This window comes from Neophocaena asiaeorientalis, unplaced genomic scaffold, assembly GCF_003031525.2.
Source record: "Neophocaena asiaeorientalis asiaeorientalis breed wild unplaced genomic scaffold, Neophocaena_asiaeorientalis_V1.1 scaffold114, whole genome shotgun sequence".
In the NCBI taxonomy this organism is placed as follows: domain Eukaryota; kingdom Metazoa; phylum Chordata; class Mammalia; order Artiodactyla; family Phocoenidae; genus Neophocaena; species Neophocaena asiaeorientalis.
Window position 1 is genome coordinate 1854489 of NW_020173116.1, and position 26694 is coordinate 1881182.

Below are 26694 nucleotides of genomic sequence, written 5' to 3' on the forward strand. Positions count from 1 at the left end.
TTTTTTTTTTGCGGTGCACAGGCCTCTCACTGTTGTGGCCTCTCCCGTTGCGGAGCGCAGGCTCAGCAGCCATGGCTCACGGGCCCAGCTGCTCCGCGGCATGTGGGATCCTCCCGGACCGGGGCACGAACCCGCGTCCCCTGCATCGGCAGGCAGACTCTCAACCACTGCGCCACCAGGGAAGCCCTGAACCAACCCTTTTTTAACTTAATTATATATTTTATCTGGTCTTGCTAAAATATTATTTGTTTGTTTGATTTTTCAGCTGAATGAAGAAACTCAAGAATATATATTGAATCTTTTCCATCGTTATGTTGATGACGGTTTAAATTTTATCAATAAGAAATGCAACCAAGCAATCCCACAAGTGGACATCAGCAAAGTTACTACGCTCTGTTGCTTATTGGAGTCTTTGATACTTGGGAAAGATGGAGTTAATTTGACAATGGTAGGAAAAGTTTTCTTACTGCTATAAAACTAGGAAAATGTGATTATTGTATAGATGCTCTGCAAATAAACAACTCCAAACTTTCTGTCATATGATTATTTAATTTTCAAGTTAATTTTCTAGGGGACTAATGACTATGAATAGATTCATACACTCTCAGATTTGGAAGGAATTTAGCCTATAGATTACTCCGCTACTCAATATTTAAACTTCCTTACAGTATAACATAATCGCAGTGTGTGTCTACTTAAATACCTTCATGCAGTCATAAACATAGTTATAACAGTTGAAAGACAACCTTGAGCTTTTGTTCTACATGCTCCTTGCCATTCATTTTCTCATCCGAGTATTTAAATATATACTATATAAAACATCACTCTGTGCACCATTGAATGAAATATAAGAAACATACAATGTGCCCTTTTAAAAATGCATAATTCTAAACAAAACAGTCTTTAGACTTTGCAATTTAAGATTCTTTTTATGTTAGCATATAAAATATTAAAATTCTTTCCCTTTGTTCTTTCAGGAGCAAACAAAACTGAACACTTTACTGTGTCAGACTTTTGTATTCTGTTACTTATGGTCTTTAGGTGGGAATCTAACTGAAAACTACTGGGATTCTTTTGATACATTTATTAGAACACAATTTGAAGATAATCCTGATGCCAGGGTAAGAGCCAAATAAAGTTAATTTTAACATAATAACTCTGAATCATTAAAATTAAATTTCAAGACTAAAACTTTAAAAGCCTTGGTCCTACTATAAATTCTTCATGTAAAAGCGTTTCTAAAATTATTCACTTTCTTAAACTATAGGTAACGTTTATTGTATTAAAATTTTTAGGAGTTCTCTCCCGGCCATATGAAGAAAGTAAGGTATAAAAGTGTATAAAAACTCCCTACTATTAGCAAAAACATTGAATTTTAGTTAGTAAACTTATTTTTTCACAGTGTTATGGTTTAGCAATTCTGAAGCTACTTTCTGTATGTTCTAAAATTGAGCAAATGAATCAATATATTGAAGATAATGGCAACGAGGTTTCTCACTGTTAAGAGAAGGGACTTACAAATATGGAAGAGAAAGATTAGAATACACCTTGTGTTATTGGATTGGAATTATAGGTTTTGGTACTCATGGAATATATATATATATATGGGTCTATACATCCATCCATACATAAATTTCTTACTTCTGTCTGCTGAGAGGAACTAGAAGGAATGATACCTCAATAGCAATGAGCATACTTAGTTACTGATTTCTAAACACTATTCTCCACGAAAGAGAACCAAAGCACCTTAGTGAAACAGCTGATTCCAGTACTGAAGCAGGGAAAGTTCGAAGAGCCCAGAATATGTTTTGTCAGATAGTGAAGAAGTGCTTGAAGAACAATGGCACATGTCAAAAGAGCACAGGAGAAGATTTTTCACTATGTATTCAGTTTTTTTAATAGTAATATCCTGTTATCTATTACTCTGTACAGCTGCTGTTGGATTTTTGTTTCTTGCCTTAGTAAATGGCCAGACAGCCACGTAATAGTAGCCAGAACTCAATGAGTGTTATAGATTCTTCTTTCTTTACTGACCTAAGTGAATGGATTTTTTCTTCTAATTATTTTTTTCAAATATTTCCTCTTCTCTTCTTCCTTGTTGCCTCTGAATAACTCAGGTTCTTTTCATTTCTTTTCTGGGTTGTTAAAATAGCCTATTTATTATTCCCTTGCTTTTGGTCCAGTCCTGTCTAATTCACCTATACACCATTGTTTTTTAGAATTACAGGTTACAGTCTATTAATTGGTCATGAAATCAGTTGAAAGACTATTAACCCAATTTTTAAAAATGAAATATCCACTATCACAACTTTTAGTCAACACTATATTGGTGATCCTAGCCAGTGCAATAAGGCAAAGAAAAAATAAATAAACTTTAGAAAGGAAATGAAACTGTCATTATTTGCAGAAAACATAACTGAATATGTAGAAAATCCTAAAGTTTTTTTAAAAATAGAATAGAATATAAAATAGAGTGATAGTTGGGTGAATATTATACATATTTGAACACATATATATATATGTATGTACCATGTCACCATGTCAAATTGAGTCACTGTCAAGTGTGCTTGAAACACCACTGCTCTGTACAGCTGCCAGAATGAACTTTCTGAAATGTGATCTGATCATGTCACCCACCTACTTAGAATCCTTCACTGAACTCTTGCTGCAAGCTCTTTAATAAATGACATTGTTATAATTTAGCCCCATCTGTGTTTCCAGACTTATCTCTTATAGTCCCCAACATGCATGCCACTTTCCATGGCTTCCAGACCTGTTTTCTGAGCCTGAACCCTGACTCCTTCTTCCCCATCCCCATCTCATCCCTTCTTTGCCTTGCTTGAAGGACAAAGACTGACTCTTGCTTGTCCTTCAAATCTAAGTTGTAGCATCACCACCCCTTAGAAGCCCTCCTAAATCTCTAGCCACCACTATAACTCTCCTGAAAGTAGAAATGAGCCATCTCTCCTTTGTGAGTGTACTAAACTCCACTATAACCCTTATTTCTCCATGAGTGTTAACTAATGTGCTTGTGTCCCCCAGGTAGATTACAAGGTCATTGAAGGCAGAGGTTGGGTCTCATTCAGCATTTTCCCCTAACACCAAACACAGTATTTGACATGGAGTAAGCCCCTGAATGTTGGATTGAATTGAAAATGATTTACAATTCTAATATGGGGTTTTGATATAGTTAATATATCAGATTTTTACTGTACTGCATTGCATGATTAAGCTTAAAGAATTAGACTCTGATCTTAAACAACTACTTTTCCACAAAGGAACAAAAATCCAAATCCATCCATGTTCTATGACTGCCTTTGTTTCTGTGCAAATATTTCTGTTGCCATGTGTCAATCCTATTGAAAGTGGTGTTTAATTTTATACTCTAGCTTCCCAGTTCTGGTGATCTGTGGAGTATCCACATGGACTTCGACACCAAACGGCTGGATCCCTGGGAACAAATCATACCCACCTTCAAGTACAGCCGAGATATTCCGTTTTTTGAGATGCTTGTCCCTACAGCTGACACAGTGCGCTTTGGGTATCTAATGGAAAAACTACTGGCGGTCAGGCATTCAGTGCTGTTTACCGGAATGACGGGAGTTGGCAAGGTAGGAAGCCTACATCAAGCAAGAAGTCCTGTCCAAAACAAGGGCACGATGAACTTAGAATTGTAAGCTCCGTAAATAATACCTTATTTCTCAGGGGAATTTCTTTTGAATTTTGATCATTTTTTCAGGAAGAATGTGACTGTGCTGAATCTATATTGACTCCACAGTTTGCCACTTTCTGAACAAATCCTGGGTGTCAATAATATATATAAACCAGAGAACCCTGTGGACCAATCTTCTGTGTTTGGGGGGGGTGGGAATTTGTCAAGGCAGTTTGTGTCCCCAATGGACTATTGATGAAGGTCAGTCTGTCCCCTCCTGCCCATTTACTTCTACCCGACACAGCGATGGTGTTTAGATAAAGTGGAGTATAGAGGAAAATGCTGATTGTTTGGTCTTCTTGGTTTTGGGGGGAATCCATATAAACAGACACTCACTGTTTCCCCTCTAAATTATTTCTGAGTTTCTAAATCTTACTATCAAATTGACTTGGATAGTAACCAAGATGGCTTTTGGTATGATCCTAAAATAAAAACTTTTGCTGAGATAGAGCTGATTAGGATATTTCTTTGGCTCTGATAAATATCATTAAATGGAATCTCCAGGAAGAGAAAGGCAGATATTTCAATCTGGCTCTAACCTCTGTCCTTTTCTGTCCTGTTTCTTACTCATTGTTCTGGAATATTACTGATATAGACAATTGAAAGATTTTATATTGAATGCGAAATCAATTAACATTTTTTTTATTTTAAAGTCTGTTATTACAAAAGGACTGCTAAATAGAATTCAGGAATCAGCTGGCTATGTTCCTGTTTATCTAAATTTTTCTGCTCAGACTTCATCTGCAAGAACACAAGAGATCATTGAATCAAAACTGGAAAGGAAAAGAAAAAATATTCTAGGTAAGAATTATCCTTGTCATTTGTCTCACACAAATTAATTATTAAATGCTAATAAGTCACATAAACCGTGCATGTAATAAAATTACAATTGGATATTCTCTTTGCTTAATTTATTTGTAAAGGTAATTCTGTTAATGGTATTCTTTCCTGGGTATAGATCTAGATATCTTACTGTTAGCAAGCAGGTAGTTTATTTCTATCACCACCTTCAACTCAAAGCATCTTCAATCTCTGCCTCTCCAAGGCTCTCCCTGTCTCCACTCATGCCATGCTTTCAAACCTGCATTGATTTCCCTTTATTTGAAACAAACAAACAGGGGCTTCCCTGGTGGCACAGTGGTTAGAAGTCCACCTGCCAATGCAGGGGACACGGGTTTGAGAGACTGGGAGGATCCCACATGCCGCGGAGCAACTAGGTCCATGCGCCATGACTGCTGAGCGTGCACTCTGGGACCCGCGAACCACAACTACTGAGCCCCCGTGCCACAGCTACTGAAGCCTGTGTGCCTGGAGCCCATGCTCTGCAGCAGGAGAGGCCACCACAATGAGAAGCCCGTGCACCGCAACGAAGAGTAGCCCCTGCTCGCAGCAGCTAGCGAAAGCCCGCACACAGCATCAAAGACCCAATGCAGCCAAAAATTTAAAAAAAAAGACTCTTTATGTCTGGCGCACTGACTTATCTGAACTCAGTAGGGAATAACCATGAAACTGTTTTGGTGTTTCCTTCAGTCAGCGCTTTCCGCCAAGCTTTGTGGGATCTCTCTCACCCTGCCTTATTAACCACTTAGATAAATACCATAACCTTCTGGTCACTTGCAATTTTGAGTCTGGTCCAATGTAAAGGTTCAATCCAAACCCAAAATTTATTTTTGTCTTTTTTTTGTTTTTGAAGTATAGTTGATTTACAATGTTGTGTTAATTTCTGCTGTACCGCAAAGTGATTCCGTTATATACATATATACAGTTTTTATATTCTTTTCCATTATGGTTTATCCCAGGAGATTTGATATAGTTCCCTGTGCTCTACAGTACGACCTTGTTGTTAATCAGTCCAAACGCAATTTAGAGCTCTTCCTCTCCTCTGCTGTAAGCCAGGTTTGTGGCTGGAGGTGCTGGAGGTGAAGAGGGATATGGGGGCTCTTTTACTCTCCCCACCCTCCCTCTAGGAGGCTCTAGTGTATCTGGATGGGAGGAGAAGGGAAGGACAAGGTTCTCCCTAACTGAAGTTTAGGTGGGCCTCTGTGGATTGCCCCTGCTTCTCCGTTGGCCTGATGGTTGTCCACGTTCTCGGCGTGGCAGGCTTCCAGGAGCAGGTTTTCTCAGGGCCTCCCAGAAGAATTGCGCACAGGCCAAGCATTGACCTTCCCACTGGAAGGTTCCCTGATGTTGGGAATCACGGTCTCAGCCCCACTTGGTCCCACCCTCCAGTGGCACATCCTGCAGCCTCCTGCTGCTGGGGTCCACTTGCCCAGCCCACAGCCCTCCTGGGTGGAGCACTAGGCAGAGCTCAGGCCCAGCTACCTCCCACATTGTCTATCATCTCACAGACCCTGTCATGCCAGCTGCTTTCCTAGCCCCTCTCTGTTACCCTTTTCCTGCTCAGGTAGGCGCAGGGCAAAGGAAGCCAGTCTTTCTGGTGGGGGCCCCAAATTTTTATGAATAGTACTCGTAGCACGCCTCCCCACCCCTGATCTGCTACTTGGCTTCCAGAGGCCAGAAGATGAAGTGGGGCACTGAGTTTGCCTCGTTTTCTTTGGAATTTTCACATGCTGGATGCCAGCGTGGTGGAGTCACTTCCTCTTCTTAAGTTATTCTCTCTTCTGTGTTATCACTCTTTTTTTTCTTCTGAATGTATATACTGACTTTCTCTAAGTTAAATATGCCATTGTACAGCTCCACTGCACTGGCTTTCCCTTTGATGTAATAAGGATGTTTTGAATATCCTGTCCTGTTTTCCCTGTAGGGGGTGGTGGGATGGCATTTATGTAAGGAAACTTTTGGGATTCTTCTGCTTCCTCCTGTGAAAAGGAAATGACTTTACTCACCCCAGGCCCAGGCCACACAGTTGGTGAGGGCAGTGGGAGTGGCTGGGATTGAGGAAGGTCAACTGAAGTGCTAATATCCACAGCTTCGTGTAGGAGCCTGGATGGGGCCAGAGGGAGATCTCTCATCCTCAAGACAAGACTCTGCTTGGGACCCTTCTCACTCTAAAAAACTTAGCTCATTATGACCTGTACAGTGTTCACTGAGTCCAAAGCCTTACCTAAGTCTCGTCTTACGTTTACCAAGGGCAAATAATAATTCTTAAATTCATGTTGTTTCCTAGGAGCACCAGGAAACAAACGAATTGTGATTTTTGTTGACGATTTAAACATGCCCAGACTGGATCGCTATGGCTCTCAACCTCCCATTGAATTACTTCGGCAATATCAAGATTTTGGTGGATTTTATGACAGAAACAAACTCTTTTGGAAAGACATACAGGTTACTTTAGGTTTTAAATTACTTTGCATGTTTCAGTTTAAATGGCAGTGAAATATGGTGTATTCATTTGCTAGGGTTGCCATAACAAAGTACCATAGACTGGGTGACTCAAACTATAGAAATTTATTTTCTCACAGTTCTAGAAGGCAGAAGTCCAAGATCAAGATGTCAGTAGGGTTGGTTTATTCTGAGGCCTCTCTCCTTGGCTTATAGAGGGCCATGTTCTCCCTATGTCTTCTTATGATTTTCTCCCTGTATCCATGTCCAAACCATCTCTTCTTGTAAGGACACCAGTCATATTGGATTAGGACCCACCATAGTGACCTCATGTTAACTAAATTACCTCTTTAAATACCCTACCTCCAAATACAGTCACATTGTGGGTTACGGGGAGTTAGGGCTTCAACACATGATTGGCCAAGAGGAGGCAGAAAAGGACACATAATTCAGCCCATGACATATGGCCTCTGCATTTCTTGTGTGTAACTCAATTCATTCAGTCTGTATTGGCTTCTTGCCATGCTTGATTCATGAGATTTATAGACAACTGAGACAGCCCCAGCCTCCTGGAGGGCTCAGCTTTGGAGGATGGATGAACATGTGTTTATAATGTAGGTTGATAAGTGGAAAGAGACTGGAGGGGAGCAGGGGTGGGCACTGGGTTGATGATGAGGGAATCCTTCCCAGAAGAGGTGATGTCAGAACAGGATTTTGCAGGCAGGGCAGGGCAAAGCAAGGAAAGGGAGTTATTTACATCTCAAAGCAAGTAATGTGAGACACCATGGGGGTGTGGAATGTGAGCAGCAAAGCAGCAGGACATGCAAAGGTCAGCCCAGGGAACCATGGTGCCACGATGAGGAATGTGATTAGGAGCCTCTGAAGGAAACATTGTAGAAAGATCCCCTTGGCTGCAGGGAAGGTATGGACTAGAGAGGAGGCAAGGCCAGAAGCACCTACAATATCATGTATTGACCAGTTGAACATGTTATAACCAGAGGCTCGAAGGAACCTAGCCCTGTATTTCCCCTATGAGCAATGGTTCAGGGTGCATTAATTCAGTGTTCCTGGCAATTTTATAGAACACAGCTACCACAAAAAACAAGAACTGACTATACTTAGTATTTATTAAATATATTTTAACCTAAGGTACAAATTCTTACAATTTTTTAAGATTAGCTTTTTACATAGGAGTATTTATACAAGATAGATGAGTTAGCTGAGTAACCTTGAGTAACTTATTTAATCATCCAGGGCCTTGATTTTTTCATCTACAAAGTGGAGATAACAACAGTGATCTCCTGAGGTGGTTGTGAGAATTAAGTCAGATAATGTGTTGGAAAATATAACACAATGCTGTCCTAGGGTAGGTCCTCCAAAACTGTTGGTTGAGTCCTACTGTTGGGATGGGCACGTTGCATGTCCTTCTTTGCTGGGTGACCCAAGTGGATTTCTCTCCATACAGGACGTAACGATTGTATCAGCGTGCGCACCTCCAGGTGGTGGCCGCAACCCCGTGACCGCCCGCTTCATCCGACACTTCAGCATGTTCTCTCTTCCGATGCCCTCAGAGCACAGTCTGAAACAGATTTTTCAGGTGAGGCTGGATTCCAACTTGGGCAAGAGGGGAAAAATAACGTATTTGTTCCAAGATTCACATGGAACAGTCTGTTTCTAGGGAGCCCATCCATCGTTTCCTCAGCAGAAACCAGGTAAGCACAGGGGCATCTGGGCAGTAGCTGATAGGCATTTGCATCATGGCCTTCTGCATTTGTGGTCTCAGAGGTAGTTTTAGGAATGCAGAAAGATGGTCAGAACACTGCCCCTACCTCTAAAGAAGGCTATGTCCCAGGCCCTTGACTCTCAGCAGATCTCATCCCTACCCAGCCCCGGCCTCTATGCTCGTCTCCTCGCTGATCGCCATGTCTATGTCCACTTGCCCAGCAGACACCACCCCTGATGACCCAGCGGGCTCAGGCTCAACACATCAACCCAGAATTCATCATCCCTGCTGCCACCACCCCCCCAGCAGAAACAACCACGCTTATTTCTTCCATCTGCACAAACTTCCCCAGGGGACCACTTCCTCGTCCTTTAACTGGGGGAAATAACTGTGTCTGCCCTGTAAGGGATTAGCAGAAGTGTTCAGAAAGTGCAAGGCATTAACCTAAGTAGAATGATGCGAGACCATGAAGCAGCATGACCAGAGCGAGTATGTCATACCAACCAGCAAAGACACTCAGAGGAGACAGCCAGTGAGCTGAGTCCTACAAGGTGGAATTGACAGGGGTGGACAGAAACACACAGGTGACTGTGGTCACAGAGGCAGGAAGTGGTAATGTGTGCATCCAGGTAGGATGAGACAGGTGACTGGTCTGAAGAAACTGGCTTTGGTTGCAATCACCCAGGAGCCAAAGAGGCAGTGATACAGACATAAAGTGAGCCTCTGCATTTACCTGCATCAGCCTCTCCTTCCAATGGGGTCTTCTTAGAGGAGAGAAAGGACCAGAACCAGTACATACACAACAGTCAGCTGGAAAGTGGTTTTCATATTGAAACTACATCCATGGGAAATTATTTTTAATAAATTGGAAGTAGTTCCAATAAGCTGTTTAGGAGCTAATGCCAAAAGGATACATAAGAACTGCTACCTTTTGGAAAACTTTTAGAGAGTACTTTAGAATAGGAAAGGATGGGAGCTTATCTACCATAATTAAGTAGCAAGTACAGAACATGACAGGAAGTAGGTAACGGAGACCAACACAAGTATTAGACTTTTTTAAATCCTACCTTTTGTTGAGAACCTTTATGTGTATATTCTAAAGTTTGAAATGAGTGATTCCCTCCATGGTATCCTGACACACTTTGTGATGTGATCAGTGGTGAGGGGGTGTCCCAAGTAACTTATGCCTGATGATAAGGTAATAAATTCGCAAATTATTTTACATTTTAACAAATTCAAGCAAATTCAAAGTTATCCTAACAACAACAACAAAATGGCATTCTTAATGATTCCAAAATATTTTCTTGGGTGGGAGGAAGAAGGTAGAGTCTGGGCTCCTGGAAGTGAAACTGCTCCCAACCTTCGGCCTCCTCCCTCTACCTGTGGGAATGTCACATCTACGGAAATGTGTCACTTACAGGAACATCAGCCAGCAAACACGTTACAGATGAAAACAGGCAAGAACTGCTATTTCCCACCGTAACTTAGAGGCTGTCATTTAAAACTCACCCTAGCTGTGGGCAGTAATAGAAATGAAGTGCAGCAAAACTGAGAGATTCTGGGTTGGACTGCATTCAGGTGGGAAGTATATTTTTCTCGTTAGCAGAACAAACTGGAGATTTTGTCTGTAGAAAAAAAGGTCTTGGATCCCAAACTTTTTTTTTTTTTTTTTTTTTGTGGTACGCGGGCCTGTCACTGTTGTGGCCACTCACGTGGCGGAGCACAGGCTCCGGACGCACAGGCTCAGTGGCCATGGCTCACGGGCCCAGCCGCTCCGCGGCATGTGGGATCTTCCCGGACCGGGGCATGAACCTGTGTCCCCTGCATCGGCATGCGGACTGTCAACCACTGTGCCACCAGGGAAGCCCCCAAACTTTCTTTTTAATCACAGCCCATCTAAGCAGAGTTCACAGCCCACCTTTCCTGTCCTTATCGTGTGGAGGAGAAAGAACTTGGGGATTACCAAGAATTGAAAAAATCAATAAGTTAAAGTAAATTTGTTATTTTGTATATATATGACAGTATTAATATATATGTAACTATACTATATATTAGATAGATATAGATGTAAACTGTGTTAGTATTTGTGTGATGGAGAATAAACAGACTGGGATTTTTATTTTTGTCATATATAATGTATACATAAATATATGGTAATTTTTTATTTTATATGTATTAGGATGGTCCTACTCAACATGAGGTCCAAAAAGGAGAATGTTAAGTTCATGTTGGGGGCTCGGCAGGACAGTACCTCAAAAAGATAGTCCTCACAAACTGCTTTTAAAAATAATGTTTAGCAGAAGGCTCATTGAAAACAAATACTTTGATTTATTTCAAACTATGTCATATATGAGCCCCAAATCTAAAGTCACAAGGGCTGACTTGCAAGCATTTGATATGCATTTGGAGCCTTCTCCCACAAGTAATTCCAAGGCTAATGGTGATGGGAGTTTATCTATTTAAAAATCTAATATGAGTTTCCCTAGCAACTGGGGCTAGAAGGCTAATAAATATGTACTTTCAGCTTGTGGCAAGTGATAGAGCCATAAGCGAGACTGATGGGAGGACTTATCTTAGATTGGGTAGTCAGGGAAGGCCTCTCTGAAGGACATGTAATATCCAACATGAAGGATGAGAAAGTCCCTGCGAAGCAGAGAGCCCTGTGGGAATGGGTCCTGGGGGAGAAGAGAGCATGGGTAGTAAGGCCAGGGAGGCTGACACAGCGTCTGGTGGGGAGAGAGGGTAAGGAGAAGAGGCTGGGCAGGGGCAGAGCATGCACTGGTGGGGGTGCAGGGCCTTATTTCCCAGATTAAAGGTAACAGAAGGGACATGAGTGGGAATGGAGAGGCCAATGAGTAAGGAGGGAGTGAGGAAGCCCAGATGAAAAGGAGTGAGGTCTGGAATGGGGTGTCGTCAAGGGGAACAGAAGGAAGCAGGCAGATTCAAGAAATGTATTCAAGAGCGACTGCCCAAAGAAGGGCAGGTTTCAAAAGAGACTTCTAGGACTTCCCTGGTGACACAGTGGTTAAGAATCCGCCTGCCAATGCAGGGGACACTGGTTCGAGCCCTGGTCCAGGAAGATCCCACATGCTGCGGAGCAACTAAGCCCATGTGCCACAACTACTGAACCTGTGCTCTAGAGCCTGCAAGCCACAACTACTGAAGCCCACGTGCCACAACTACTGAAGCCCATGCACCTAGAGCCCGTGCTCCACAACAAGAGAAGCCACCGCAATGAGAAGCCCGCGCACCGCAACGAAGAGTAGACCCCACTCGCTGCAACCAGAGAAAAGCCCGCGCGCAACAACGAAGACCCAATGCAGCCAAAAATAAATAAATAAATTTTTAAAAAAGAAGAGAAAAGAGACTTCCAAGTTCCTGATCTGAGTGGAGGGTGGGGCCATACACTGAGCTAGGGAAGCTGAAGGGTGGGGAGTTCACAGGTATCAGTAAGTCGAACTTTCAATATACATGAAGGTGAAAGTCTACAGATTTGTTGGTCATTCACCCATAAAAATCAGAGAGAGGACTTCAGCTCATTTCCAGACAAGTGTGAGCACTCCATGAAGACCCTCTGGACCCACAGCCAGCAGAGGTCTAATTACTTGAGAGTGGGTTCACGGTAAGTTCACTGGTCAGCTGTGAATGCCTACTCAGGCAGCACCAGACAATCACAGGAGACAGAAGTGAGTCCATTCTGGAGAACATATTCTGAGATGGAAAGAAGAGGGTGTTTTTGTGTTTTCGTTTTTTTGTGTTTTGAGTTTCTTTAATTGAAATGTAGTTGATTTGCAATGTTGTGTTAGTTCCAGGTGTACAGCAAAGTAATTCGGTTATATGTATATATATAGTCTTTTTCATATTCTTTTCCATTACGGTTTATTACAGGATATGGAATATAGTTCCCTGTGCTAACCACTAGGACCTTGTTGTTTATCTATTTTATATATAGTAGTTTGTATCTGCTAATCCCAAACACCTAGTTTATCTCTCCCCCAGAAGAGTTTTTTCTTTAATTAATTTTTATTGGAATATGGTTGCTTTACAATGTTGTGTTAGCCTCCACTGCACAACAAAGTGAATCAGCCATATACATACATACATCCCTCCCTTTTGGACGTCCCTCCCATTTAGGTCACCACAGTGCATCAGGTAGAGTTCCCTGTGCTATACACTATGTTCCCATCAGTTGTCTATTTTATACATAGTATCAATAATGTATATGTGTCAATCCTAGTCTCCCAATTCCTCCCTCCCCCCACCCTTTCTCCCTTGGTATCCATACATTTGTTCTCTACGTCTATGTCTCTTTCTCTGCTTTGCAAATAAGATCATCTATACCATTTTTCTAGATTCCAAACATATGCGTTATTACATGATAATTGCTTTTCTCTTTCTGACTTACTTCACTCTGTATGACACTCTCCACATCTCTACAAATGAACCAATTTCATTCCTTTTTATGGCTGAGTAATATCCCATTGTATATATGTGCCACATCTAGAAAAGAAGAGTTTTAACATCCACATGTCCTTGCACTGTAATTTGATTTTCTACTTATTATTAGAAAAAGTATCATCAGATCTGGAGTATATGAAAGATAAATTTTGGTTAAAAAAAAAATCTAACCCTCTCATATTACGTTTCTGATTCTAGGCCATCTTAAGTGGCTTCCTAAATGACTTCCCACCAGATGTAAAGCAAACTGCATCCAAAATTGTGGAAGCCTCAGTTGAGATCTATAACAGGATGAGTGTGGATCTTCTGCCTACACCAGCCAAGTCTCATTATGTCTTTAACTTGAGGGATTTATCCAAATGTGTGCAAGGTAGTGTATGGAACCTTCATTCTCTGCCCTGCACCCTCCTTCCATTTCCATTCACCCCCAGATCTCTCAGTAGAAGTGTGTGTACATGGGTGTCTGAGACTTGCCTGGAGATCCCATTACAATGTCCCTGTTCAAGTCACCCTCCACCCCCACCCCAGACTGGCTACTTCACAGCTTTCCTCAAACCACCCTCCCATTTCTCACTCCCAGCTGGTGGCCTGTCTTCTTTTTCACTGAAAAAAAATAGAGGCAATCAAACCAGAAGGGCCTCCTCTTCCAGATTTCCCAGACATCCTGCATCTGCCTTCCCTCCCACTGCAGTGGTTCAGCTGTCCCTGCCCCTAACATGTGCCAATAGTCTGCCCCACCCCAGTATTGAATCGCATCCCCTCCTGCCGACTCAAGGATTTTGCTCTTATAATTCCCCCTTCTCTTCTGCATTGTCAATGCTTCCTCTTCTATCAGATCATTCGTAACAGCGTAAGGCCCTGCTATAATACCTCACAACTTAAAAAATAATTCTCTTTAGGCCCCATATCCCCCTTCTGCTACCCTCCCCATTTTCACTGCTAATGTGTCCCCAGTTTTGCTTTCAAAAAATGAGCTCACCATTATTATATGTGTATATCCACTGGGGAACCATCCATTTCTGGTAGTGTGGGGATAAAGTTGGACTTAAGGATTTCCTCCTTAATTAAACTACTAGATATTCCACAATTGTAGAATTTTTCTTCTTTTCTCCTTTTCTTAAAAAACAGGTATCCTTCAATGTGATCCAGGAACAATAAGAGAAGAGATACAGATATTTAGACTTTTTTGCCATGAATGTCAAAGAGTCTTCCATGACCGTTTGATTAATAATGAAGATAAGCACTATTTCCATGCTATTTTGACAGAAATGGCCAGTAAATATCAATCTTTATATCAATCTTTATTTAGCTAGGTTTTTTTGTTTTTTAGTAGAAAAACAATTTGGTTTCTAATCTTAGCCATTAGACTACCAGGGAGACACAATTTGGTTTCTAAAATGAGCAAAATGAATTGTAATCATTCGTGAGTAAAAGGTTTTTTCTTCATATATTTATCTATGACCCAAATATATAACAATATATGAAATATTATGAAAATCATTTCATTGAAATTCAGGAAGGGTTAATATTCTTAATTCAGTATAGAATTTTAAGTAGAGGAGGGAAAGTAGGAAAAAAATAGCATTTTGTTGGTTAAGAAACCAGGATATTTCTAAAGTATTTCTTATTTATTAATATGTATTCAATATCTGTTATTTAATAAAATGTTTACTAATAGTAAATATTCTTAATCTTAAATCTGGGGGATTATCAACCAGACTAAAGTGGTATGGCATTAACATGGCTTTCCCTCAGTTTCATGTGTACCAATTAGGCTTCTAAATAAAGTAACAGGGGTTATTATTCTGTATATCTTATCATTAATATCCTGCATTCAAGCTTATTGTTATACTAAGAATTGATTTTATTTTTTGAATAGACAAACATTTTGGAATTGCAATAGGCCTAGAATATTTTTTGACTAGGCCCATCATATTTGGAGATTTCATTAAGGTAAGTATGTTGTATTGACGACTACATTTGAAGGCTATAAAGCATTTACTATTTTTCTACTTCAAGTTCATATTCTATAAGAGCTTTGCACATGTGAAGATTAGAGATCTAGACCAGGGGTCAGCAAGCTATGGTCCGTAGTCCAAATCCACCCACCGCCCATTTTTGTAAATGAAGTTCTATAGGGACTCAGCCACGGCCCATTTGACTGTGTACTATGTATATGACTGCTTTCTAATGACTAGGCAGAGTGGAGTAGTAGCAACACAGGCTATACGACCTGCAAAGCCTAAAATATTTACTATATGTCTCTTGAGAGAAAAAGATTGCTGACTTCTGATCTAGTTACATTCATTTTAATAATATTTTGAATCCGAAACCCATCAGGTATTCGATTTGGAAGGAAGCAAAGAGATTTAGTCTCTTAACTCAGGACTCCAATTCCTTTCCTAGAATCCTGTGTAGTTCTTCAGCCTCTGCTCAGAGGTTTCCAGTTATGGGAAGCTAATTAGTTAGCAGTTCTGCCTTCTTCATTTCAGGGTAGCTCTAATTAGTAGCGAAATTTTCCTTGTACTAAGTTCCCTAAGTCTGTCCCCCCAATAACATCTACACATAGGCCCTAATTTTACCCCCTAGACCTACCTAGAATAGACTTATTCTAGATGAGTAACATTATTCTATGTTAGAAGACTTCCGTCTAACCACCCTACCTATGTTGACAGATAGCCGTCTTGTTTTACCAAGTTGACTCTTGTTTGGGTACAACATTCCTACTGTCCCTGAGAGGGCAAGGGCCATGTTTGTTTGTTTAAATCCCTAGTTTCCTGCACAGAGCTAAGTATACAGCAGGCTCTCAATCAACACTGTTGAAACAAATGAATGGACTCATCTTTATATCATACACATATGCTATACCTCACCACCCTGATAACCCCTGACAACTAAAAAAAATACTAAACAATTTATTTGTATGAAATGTATCTATTTTTTAATTAATTTTTATTGGAGTATAGTTGCTTTACAATGTTGTGTTAGTTTTTACTGTAAAGCAAAATGAATCAGCTATACATATACATATATCCCCTCTTTTTTGGATTTCCTTCCCATTTAGGTCACCACAGTGCATTAAGTAAAGTTCCCTGTGCTATACAGTATGTTCTCATTAGTTGTCTATTTTATACATGGTATCAATAGTGTATATGTGTCAATCCCAATCTCCCAATTCCCCCCACCTGCCCCCCTTTTCCCCTTTGGTATCCATACATTTGTTCTCTATGTCTATGTCTCTATTTCTGCTTTGCAAATAAGATCTTCTATACCATTTTTCTAGATCCCACATATATGCATTAATATATGATATTTGTTTTTCTTTCTGACTTACTTCACTCTGTATGACAGTCTCTAGGTCCATCCACATCTCTGCAAATGACCCAATTTTGTTCCTTTTAATAGCTGAGTAATACTCTATTGCATATATGTACCACATCTTTTTTATCCATTCATCTGTAGATGGACATCTAGGTTGCTTCCATGTCCTGGCTATTGTAAATAGTGCTGCAATGAAAATTGTGGTACACGACTCTTGTTTAATTATGGTTTGCTCAGGGTATATGCCCAGTAGTGGGATTGCTGGGTCATATAGTAGTTCTATTTTTAGTTTTTTAAGGAACCTCCATACTGTTCTCCATAGTGGCTGTATCAAGTTACATTCCTACCAACAGAGCAAGAGGGTTCCCTTTTCTCCACACCCTCTCCGGCATTTATTGTTTGTAGATTTTCTGATGATGGCCATTCTGACCGGTGTGAGGTGATACCTCATTGTAGTTTTGATTTGCCTTTCTCTAATAATTAGTGAGGTTGAGCAGCTTTTCATGTGCCTCTTGGCCATCTGTATGTCTTCTTCAGAAAGATATCTGTTTAGGTCTTCTGCCCATTTTTGGATTGGGTTGTTTGTTTTTTTGTCATTGAGCTGCATGAGCTGCTTGTATATTTGGGAGGTTAATCCTTTGTTAGTTGCTTTGTTTGCAAATATTTTCTCCCATTCTGAGGGCTGTCTTTTGGTTTTGTTTATGGTTTCCCTTGCTGTGCAAAACCTTTTAAGTCTAATTAGGTCCCATTTATTTATGTTTGTTTTTATTTCAATATTCTAGGAGGTGGGTCAAAAAAAGATCTTGCTGCGAAATGTGTCTATTTAAATGTATTCTTAAAATCAAAATCCGAACTTTATTTTCAGGTGGTGATTATATTTCCTGTGTGTTTCTAATGATATTATTATCAAATGGGGAAATGAAGCAAAGCAAAAAGAGTAGTTGGACTCTTCTTCCATTGCCTATATGTATTTTAGTCAATGGTTCCAAAAGAAAATGTCCCTAGGGCAGTTGCTACGGCAAAGACAAGAAGTTATCAGTAGGTCCAAACGGACACTCAGTTGCCTATAGTTTACACCAAATATCATGCTCAATGATTTATTTAATTAAATGACTGCTGTGTAAAAACTATGTATAGTTCTGGCATGACTTTTTATAACACAATCTGCCATACATAATTTTCAATAATTTTGCTTTTCTGATGTCAACAGCTTAAGAGCAAAAGTATGAAACCAGAGTAAGTTAAAGTGAGAAAAAATTTCAAATCATTTCTGAGCTTCTGTGTGAGTTTTATTGCGAAGATCATTGAAATTCCAATGTACCACTTGAAGAGGTTGAATTAAATGAATTTTTCAGTTAGCCATGAACGTCTGAGTTTCTTTAAACTGATTTCCTTGGTTTTAAAGCCCTGCTAGCATATATAAGCAAATGATTAAATAAAGATATAGATAAAATAATGTTCCCTCCTAAGGTTATGTATATTATATACATTTATATATCAGAATTGATCCAACTTGGTTCTTCTCCAATAAATCATCTAGTTTGGAGCAGATAAGACTGACCGGATTTATGATGACATGCCTGATATGGAGAAAATCGCAAATGTTCTACAGGACTATCTTGATGATTATAACCTTATAAATCCCAAAGAAGTAAAGCTGGTGTTCTTCCAGGATGCTATAGAGCATGTTTCAAGGTATAGTGCCATAACGTGCCTAATAATGCATTGATCTAATTTCATTTATATTAAAAGGTAAGGATTAAGTTGTAAAACACTCTTTAAATAGATGGCTAGATGGACAAAGGTCTATTAGCAAATCTTGCTGTAACTTAAAAGGTATTTTTGATATATTTAAAATATATATGACATGAACATTTTATGGAATCTCAGAGGTCATTATCTTTGCTAAATAGTAATAGATTGTTTTGGTTTTTTAAAATGTCCTATCTCATTCCAAAAAAAAAGATCTAAAGTTGTTTACAGATATGTACAGTATAACCAGGCTGGTTAACATGCATGACTAAAGAAATAGGGGGTTTTGCTTTGTTTATAGCAAAACAAGTTGAATGCAAGGATCGTACATTCTAACTGCTTTTGAGTCTGACTCATACCCACTGCAAGTATCCTTTAAGGGTCATCCCCGACACCTAGGTATCCAGCCTGAATATCTGTAGTCCTTGGGGCATCACAACATTTTAAAGTGGCTCATGTCCTGTTGAACAATTCTTAAATTGTAAATATGTGTTAAAAGTGTTGAAATGATAAGGTACTACTGTATAGCACAGGGAGCTATATTCAATATCCTGTGACAAACCATAATGGAAAAGAATATATATATATATGTATGTATGTATGTATGTATAACTGAGTCACTTTACTGTACAGAAGCAATTAGCACAGCATTGTAAATCAACTATACTTCAATAAAAACATTTTTTAAGTGTTGAAATGACCCTTCAAGAGTAAGTCAAAATCTACTCCCTGTGACTTCTGATATTCATTCCATCCTTTGGAGTGGTAATAATAATAATAATGGCACTGAGTGTGAATATAAACCATGATATGGAGTATCTCATTTAACTCTGATGACACCTCTGTATGGCTCAATATCATGATCTTTCTAAATATAAGGCTCAGAGAATGTTCCAGTGGTCTGTTGCTACATAATAATCCACTGTAATACTTAGTAGCTTTATTTTTTCATTATTTCTCATGGCTCCCAGCCATTCTCTCCTGGGGTCTCTCATGCAGTTGCAGTCAGACAGCACCTAGAACACCTGGCCCATCTCTGCCTCCCTGTGGACTCCACCGTCTCTCCAGCAAGGCAGCATCAGAGTGCAGGGGCTTCTTACACAGTGATTCAGGGCTCCAAAGGCTCATGCCCCAAGAGAGAGCCAGGCAGAAGGCAAATGGCCTTTCACAACATAGCCTTGGAAGTCACTCAGCATCACTTCTACCATACTCTGTCAGTAGAAGCACCATACAGGGCTACCCAGGTTCACAAGACAGGATCAGAGACTCTATCACTTCATGGGGTCAAAGAGCAAGTAGGACCAGAAACATTATTGCAGGCGTTTTTGGACAATACCGTGTGCCACAGAGAGATTAAGTGAATTGTCCGAAGCCCTTTAGCTGGTGAGTGGCAGGCTGGGGATCATATCCAATGCTTTGATTCTAACTTCACTGTAGATGCCTCCACCAAAAATGGATCCACTCTTTTTCCTAACAGCCCTCCAAATATTTGAAAATCATGACCAAGTTCTTCTTAGCTTTACCTTCTCCAGGCGTAATTATCCCAGATGTTTCACTATTGCCTATTAGCAGTTATTTCCAGTTTTCAACATACTGAGCCCTTTATAACTTTTTGATGTTTCACTTAAAATGTGATACCCAGATTTGATATAGTATTCTGTGGAATAAGCAGTGCAAAATGTGTGTGAGGACAGGATTTCCCATGGTCTACTACCATGGCAAGATTTTAATTGCTTTGTTTGTTTCTCTTCTCAACTATATTTTAGTGCTGGACCTTGTTAAGACTGACAGATCTCCAGGATTTTTTTTCCATAACCATAAGCAAACCAAGTCTTTTGCCCTTCCTATACTTCTGCTATTTAATTAACTCTAATTCAAGGATTTATGTTCATCACAGCTCAAGTGTTGTAACACAAAATAGTTTGTCATTGGGTTGTCAGGATACCACTTGCTTCCCATCTGTTCCCCTGCCAGTATACCCACACACTAACTCCTAACAACTTTTATTCCCATAGCTCAAGCAAGCCCTAAGCCTGAAAGAAAAAAGAAAAGAAAAGAATGGCAGAACTCTGGTTTGAGAAACTTCCTGAAGAATAGACCAGATGATAGGCAGTAGGCTTAATTATATTTATAATCTCTCTTACTTTTGTGAAAGGGAATCACCAGGCTACTCAAGGTTTGCTTAAAATATTACAGAAGGAAATTAAAAACCATTTGTAAAATGGGGGAGATTTAGTTTTCCTGCAAAAAGGACCGCCATGTAAATAACTAGGTAGACGTGTTCTCTTTTTTTCTAGAGAGGAATTTCTACTTGTCATAAGTAAGAGCTCTCAAACACCTACTGCTGATTAGCAATTGGAAAGGACTTCCATTATGAACAAGAGTTTTGGGAAAGTCACTAAATATTCAGCAATATAGCTGATGCTACATTTCCATTTGTTAATATTCTAGGTTCTTGTTTTGTTTTGTTGCATAGGATAACTGAATAAAAGCCTTCCCAACTCAGAAAAAATTAAAATTTACTTCAGAGCCTGTGCTTTCGAAGAGCAGTTTGCACCAAGCTGTTTACCTATTACATGCCCCCAAAGTTGTCACCATACTGCAAGGATGGTCAAATGGATCTCTCTGTTAAAATAAAGTTACTAATTAGGAGAGCCATCTCAATGTAACTTTGGAGGATTCTCAATGGAAGGAGTTTTTTATCCATTGATATGTAAGTTGACAGAAAAAATAACACTGGGAAGCAGAAAGGACAAGTCATTTGTTTCAAATAATCTCAGATGGAAAAAACAAATTACTATAATGTAAGTGAAACAAGGGAAGAGTAACATATAAAGTGCAAGATATTTATGATATTCAATATTTTCATCCACTATAGAGCCCTTGTGCATTATGGGAAGAAATAACAAAACATTATTACATATCCATTCAGCCCTCAATTTTATACTCTCAGAGGTAGCTGAGGAGGTATAAGCAGATGATCTGAAGCGTCGTCTGTTAGATGTGCATTGTGATAGAGATATAGCAGTGGCAATATTACCTGTGGGTCTTAGTTGTTTTAGGGGAGGAGTCAGCAAAGGATCTGTCAAATGAAAAAAAAGAAAAAATGCCCAATGTAAGGGTTATGAGTTAAGTTTTATTTGGGGGGAAATGAGGACTATAGCCCAGAAAACAGCCTCTCAGATAGCTACGAGGAACTGCTCCAGAGAGGTAGTGGGGAGGTGATTTTGGTGAAGGGGATACGTGCAGTCAAGCACACATTTTGGCAGAAGGTTGCTGCTAGTCACAAGGAACAGATGTCTCCATTAACGATTTTAGTGCTTTTCTAGATATGAGAAGATGCAAGAAATTGAGCTCATAAAATCTTCTGAAAATAGATATCTGAAGATCTGTTCTGCCAGTTTTTCCCAGAGCACAGAGTTCCTCATTCCTGATCTCCACCCTGACCTCCTTTCAGGGTGTGTTGAAGGTCAGAGACTGCAGTGGTTAGTGACTTTATTCTTGTAGAACCAGGTGGCAAGCGAGTTTTTAGTTGGCAGGTCCTAGGGAAAGGAGCTACAACCTTCTTTTGTAAAGGGCCAGATGGTAAGTATTTTAGGCTCTGCCACAGACCCTGTCACAAGTACTCAACTCCGCCATTGTAACACAAAAGCAACCACCACCACTCAGTGAATAAATGAGCACAGCTGTGCTCAAATAAAACTTCATTTATGGACACTCATGTTGGAACGTCATGTGATAATGTCACATATCATAAAATATGACTTTTGATTTTTTTGTCAACCATTTAAAAATCTAAACACCACTCTTAGCTCATAGGCCATAAAAAATTTTTTTTAATTGTTTTGAAAAACCAATCTTTGGGTTAAGTTTTGGCCCATAGGCCATCTTTTGCTCACTCCTGTTCTAGACAAAGCAGTGTTATCAAGGCTTTCTGGGCAGTGACACAGCACACTCACCGTAAGGGCAAGAGAGAGTGTGAAGCTGTAGAAGACCAATCTGAAAGTTCGATACTATTTCAGAAGATACTGAATAATGACCTAAGAGTCTGTGCTTTGTCCCAGAGGAGCATTTTCAAATCAGTCCTTGTAGGCTCCCCATCCTAAGCTCACGCTACGCAGCTCCTAGGCCCTGCCACCAAAGCTGAGGGCACATAAGGACTATTTAACCACTGTCGTCTAATTCACAGTTTTTAAGGTCTTTAGAAGTTGATTACTTCAATATAGGTGATTTGGTGATAGTGTACTGAATTTCAGAGGTAGTTAGAATGAGAACTCACATGTTTATTTCCTTTTTTCATAAATGTAATTTTACTTAGACAAATGCCTATTACCAAGATCTTTTTAATGATAGAACTACCGCATAAGGAAGACACCTTTATATTTCCTACAAGGAAGAAATAGATCTACTTTGTTTTCTTTAAAAAAAAAAATAGTGATTATTTTTCTGATTATATACTAAATACACTTATTGCGGAAAATTTACAAAAACATTGTTCGTAATTCCACCTCCTCACCTAGAGACAGTCACTTAAAATTATATGGTGCTTTCAAATATATTTATAAGCATATATAATTTTTTTACAAAATTCGATTATGGCACATAGAGTTAAACATTATGCCTTTAACACATTTCTTTTGCCTCCACAAGCCTATATAATTAAATGTTATTTTAAAGCATGGCTTTAACAACCACATTTATGCCATCCTAACTTATTTTCTAACTTATTTTAATGCAACCTCTTTTTTGTTTCATTGATCTGAAAGGATTCTATTTGCAGCTAGCATTAAGGTTTGTTTTTTAACATTGTCAATATGATAACAAAACCATGAAAAGAACTAAATATCCATCAGTAGGGAACCGATTAAATAAATTATGATATATCTATTGCTGTATTCACTAGCATGACAATGTCCATAAAGCATTATTTAGCAAAACAGTCACAAAACAAAATGTGGTGTAGAGATTAATTCCATTTTTGTAAACACACACATACAAGTCAACAGGCATAAATTTATTTGTGAAGCACCTACTATGTGCTACACACTGCTCCCATAGAGAGCAGGACAGCATCCAGGCCCCCGTGATGGAGCTTACAAGTGGTAAAGTGTTAGCAATGGTTTTTTCCTATCAGTTACAATGATCATGTTTTTCTTTCTTAATTAAAAAAGTAATAAAACCATTATCCTTTTCAAATATTTGAACTTTGTTTTTTCCAGTTATCAGCATCATGAATTAAAAATAGAGTAGATGACAGATACCTTCCTATTAAAAAAAAAAGAGAGAGATTGAGAGAGAGAAATTAAACCTGCTTTTACATTTCTCCCATGATTTCTTAGTTTCTGATGACCCAATCTGAGATTTTAGGTGATAATTTTTTAAAAAGAAATTTTTTACATTTGCATCTTCTTTTTAAGGTGAGTTTATTGACATTACCATTACCTTTTTTTATATATAAATTTTATTTATTTTTGGCTGCGTTGGGTCTTTGTTGCTTCAGGCGGGCTTTCTCTAGTTGTGGTGAGTGGAGCCACTCTGTTGCGGTGCGCAGGCTTCTCACTGCGGTGGCCTCTCCCACTGCCGAGCACGGGCTCCAGGCACGCGGGCTTCAGTAGTTGTGGCACACGGGCTCAGTAGTTGTGGCTCGCGGGCTCCAGAGTGCAGGGTCAGTAGCTGTGGTGCACAGTCTTCATTGCTCTGCAGCATGTGGGATCTTCCCAGACCAGGTCTCAAACCCATGTCCCCTGCATTGGCAGGCAGATTCTTAACCACTGCGCCACCAGGGAAGCCCTACCATTACCTTTTTATCTTAACAACAGTATATGAACTTGACTCTCATACAAACTGCTCACTTTTATACTGACATCCCTTTCCCCTTTTTCTTGAGTTTCTGAATTTTATTCATACTTCTCTATATACCTTCAAGGACTCTTTTAGGAAGGATTTGCAGGTGGTTTACTCTCTGAGAAATAACTTGGTAGCTTTCCCTCTTAACCATTGTGGAATGTCATCTTGTAAAAGAGATGCCTGAGGCCAGCCTAAAATTATTTGTCCCTTTGGGAGTAATCTATTATATTTATTTTTCAGATGCTCACAAATTTTCAATTATGTCTAAAATATAGATTTCTCTTTCATACTTTGATTCACATATGCATGCATGCATTCATTCACCTACACACACACACATAGTTTATTTTATATTTATAGATCTCCTAGAAAACATTTAGTGTTTTGCTTGTCTTCTTTGACTTTCTTTCCTGACACTTAGTGACTTCCTCAGATCTAGGGGCTCAGCTCTGGGGGTTTCTTCTATTATTTCAGCTCTATCCCCTCTTATTTCTCCTACAATTCCTATTGTGTGGCCTCTGGGATTCAATTTGTTTCTCCTGTTCATCTTCCATTTTCTCTCTTGTCATTTTTAATATTATCTTTTTTTCTCTGAGGTCTGGCTAAATTCCTGTGTTTGCCTTCTACTTCACCTATTCAATTTTCCACATTATCCTATTTGTGAGGCCCATCTTCCACTGAGGTTTTCCATTTGGTAGTCAGATTTTCCATCAACAATCAATTTTTCCCTCACTTGGATTTTTTTCCCCTTTCTGAGTGCTCACTCTAGTATCATGATTGCAATTTTTTATAAATTCTTATTGTTAACATGAATCAGAAATTTTCTAAAATTTTGTTGATATAGTAAATCCATTTCAGATTATTCCTGTTGATGTTTTCTGAGCTGTAGTCTCCTCTCCTACATTCAGCGATTTTTCTCTTGCTCATCCTTAGAAATAGAGACCTGCTTGCCCATATAATGTTTAATATAAGTAGTGGCCTAGAGCAGCCAGGCTCCCTAACAAAACCCTACACACTTTGAAGAAGGGAGAAGAGATTTTACCTTACTGTATTTGCGTGACCAAGGCCAACAGCCCATAGGAAATGGGGGAGAGATGGATATAAGGAAACCAGTGGTGCTTTTCTCCCAACCATGAACCTCAGACATACCCTGCTCTTCCCTGTGGCCTTTGGCTGGGGGATGACCCTCCAGAGGCCACCAACCTTCCACACTGGGGCAGGCCCTCTGAGCAGAAGCCTTGTCTGTACACTTGAAATAAACCTTTGTCTGCTTTGTCTCCTACAGGATCGCCCGCATGATTCGTCAGGAAAGAGGCAACGCCCTGCTGGTTGGAGTGGGAGGCACAGGAAAGCAGTCTCTTACAAGACTTGCAGCTCACATATGTGGTTACAAATGTTTGCAGATTGAATTGAGCCGGGGGTATAATTATGACTGTTTTCATGAAGACCTGAGGAAGCTGTACAAACTGGCTGGTGTAGAAGACAGGAATATGGTTTTCCTCTTCACGGACACCCAGGTACATATCTAAATAGCCAAAGAGCAAGAACAGGAAAAGGACAAGTGTTACAGTCACGTGTGTGAGCTTCAAATAGTTTTTAGGATGTAGTTCAGGGAATCATTCCTTCGAATAACAGAGTTCTTGGGCCTTATGAAAGACTTTTAAGATACATTTTTACTTCTTTTACCAACTATTGCTTCCCCCTTTAAATTCTAAGTAAGTAAATGTGATCAGAGGTTAAGAGGGCGAGAAAGGATTTAACTTTTCTTGGAGGGAAAGGGCATAGAAAACAGAGGTAATAAACTATTCCTGTAGAAATAAATATAAGAAAGTAATTCCCTAAGTGAAATCAATTAGGGAAACATGCTTTACTCTAGAAAAGGAAAAAATAATGGATATGTTTTGGTTAAAGTAAATTTAAAATTAAAATAAGATTACATCTATGTCTACAACAAATTTAACTGATCCTGAATTTATTCCATAATAGAGGATTGTCTACAGTGATTACACTTTTAATGTTAGGGAAAATAAACGTTTATAGAAATCAGCCAAGGAATAAAAAAGTGATAAATCTGATGCATAAATACTTTAAAATTCATTTTAATTTTGAAAACACTATAAAATGACTAAGTACAAATAAGGTGGGAAAATTGTTTTTAACATCTGTGACAAGCAGTGACCTTATATCTGAGTATGTAAATGTTTTTTACAAATGAGAAAAGACCCACAGCTGAGTGTGTGGCCACTGTGGCCTGAGCCGAAGTCACATAACCTCCCCACACCGCATGCCCCCGTATTCGGTGCCCTGCCCCACTAGACCTGGTGTCTAGTGCCCCAGCATGCCCCCACCCACTGCTGAAAGTCTCCTTACCGAAGTCAGCCCATAAAGTCTGGAAGAGGTGACTGCTTCTTCAAATGGGCAGACATCTGCGTAAGTCTACAGGGATCGTGAAGAATCAGGGAAACGTGACTCCACAGTAAACCTCCAATAACCAGCCCCAAGAAAAGGAGATCCACAAATTGCCCCACAAAGAATTCAGAATAATTGTTCTAAAGATGCTCAGAGAACACATAAACACGTAAACAATTTCGTGACACCA

General features: G+C 39.6%; 1 protein-coding gene across 1 annotated transcript in view; it reads left to right on the top strand.

Moving 5' to 3' along the window:
• The window catches only part of DNAH6 (dynein axonemal heavy chain 6), a 283212-nt gene that overhangs the window by 151046 nt on the left and 105472 nt on the right, over positions 1 to 26694 (top strand). Inside the window, exons 36-46 of the mRNA XM_024743950.1 lie at positions 266 to 448; positions 978 to 1121; positions 3390 to 3611; positions 4366 to 4513; positions 6840 to 6997; positions 8460 to 8591; positions 13374 to 13545; positions 14304 to 14450; positions 15055 to 15128; positions 18037 to 18191; positions 25381 to 25612. Coding sequence (XP_024599718.1) covers positions 266 to 448; positions 978 to 1121; positions 3390 to 3611; positions 4366 to 4513; positions 6840 to 6997; positions 8460 to 8591; positions 13374 to 13545; positions 14304 to 14450; positions 15055 to 15128; positions 18037 to 18191; positions 25381 to 25612 — 1767 coding nt within the window. The remainder of the gene's footprint in view (positions 1 to 265; positions 449 to 977; positions 1122 to 3389; positions 3612 to 4365; positions 4514 to 6839; positions 6998 to 8459; positions 8592 to 13373; positions 13546 to 14303; positions 14451 to 15054; positions 15129 to 18036; positions 18192 to 25380; positions 25613 to 26694) is intronic.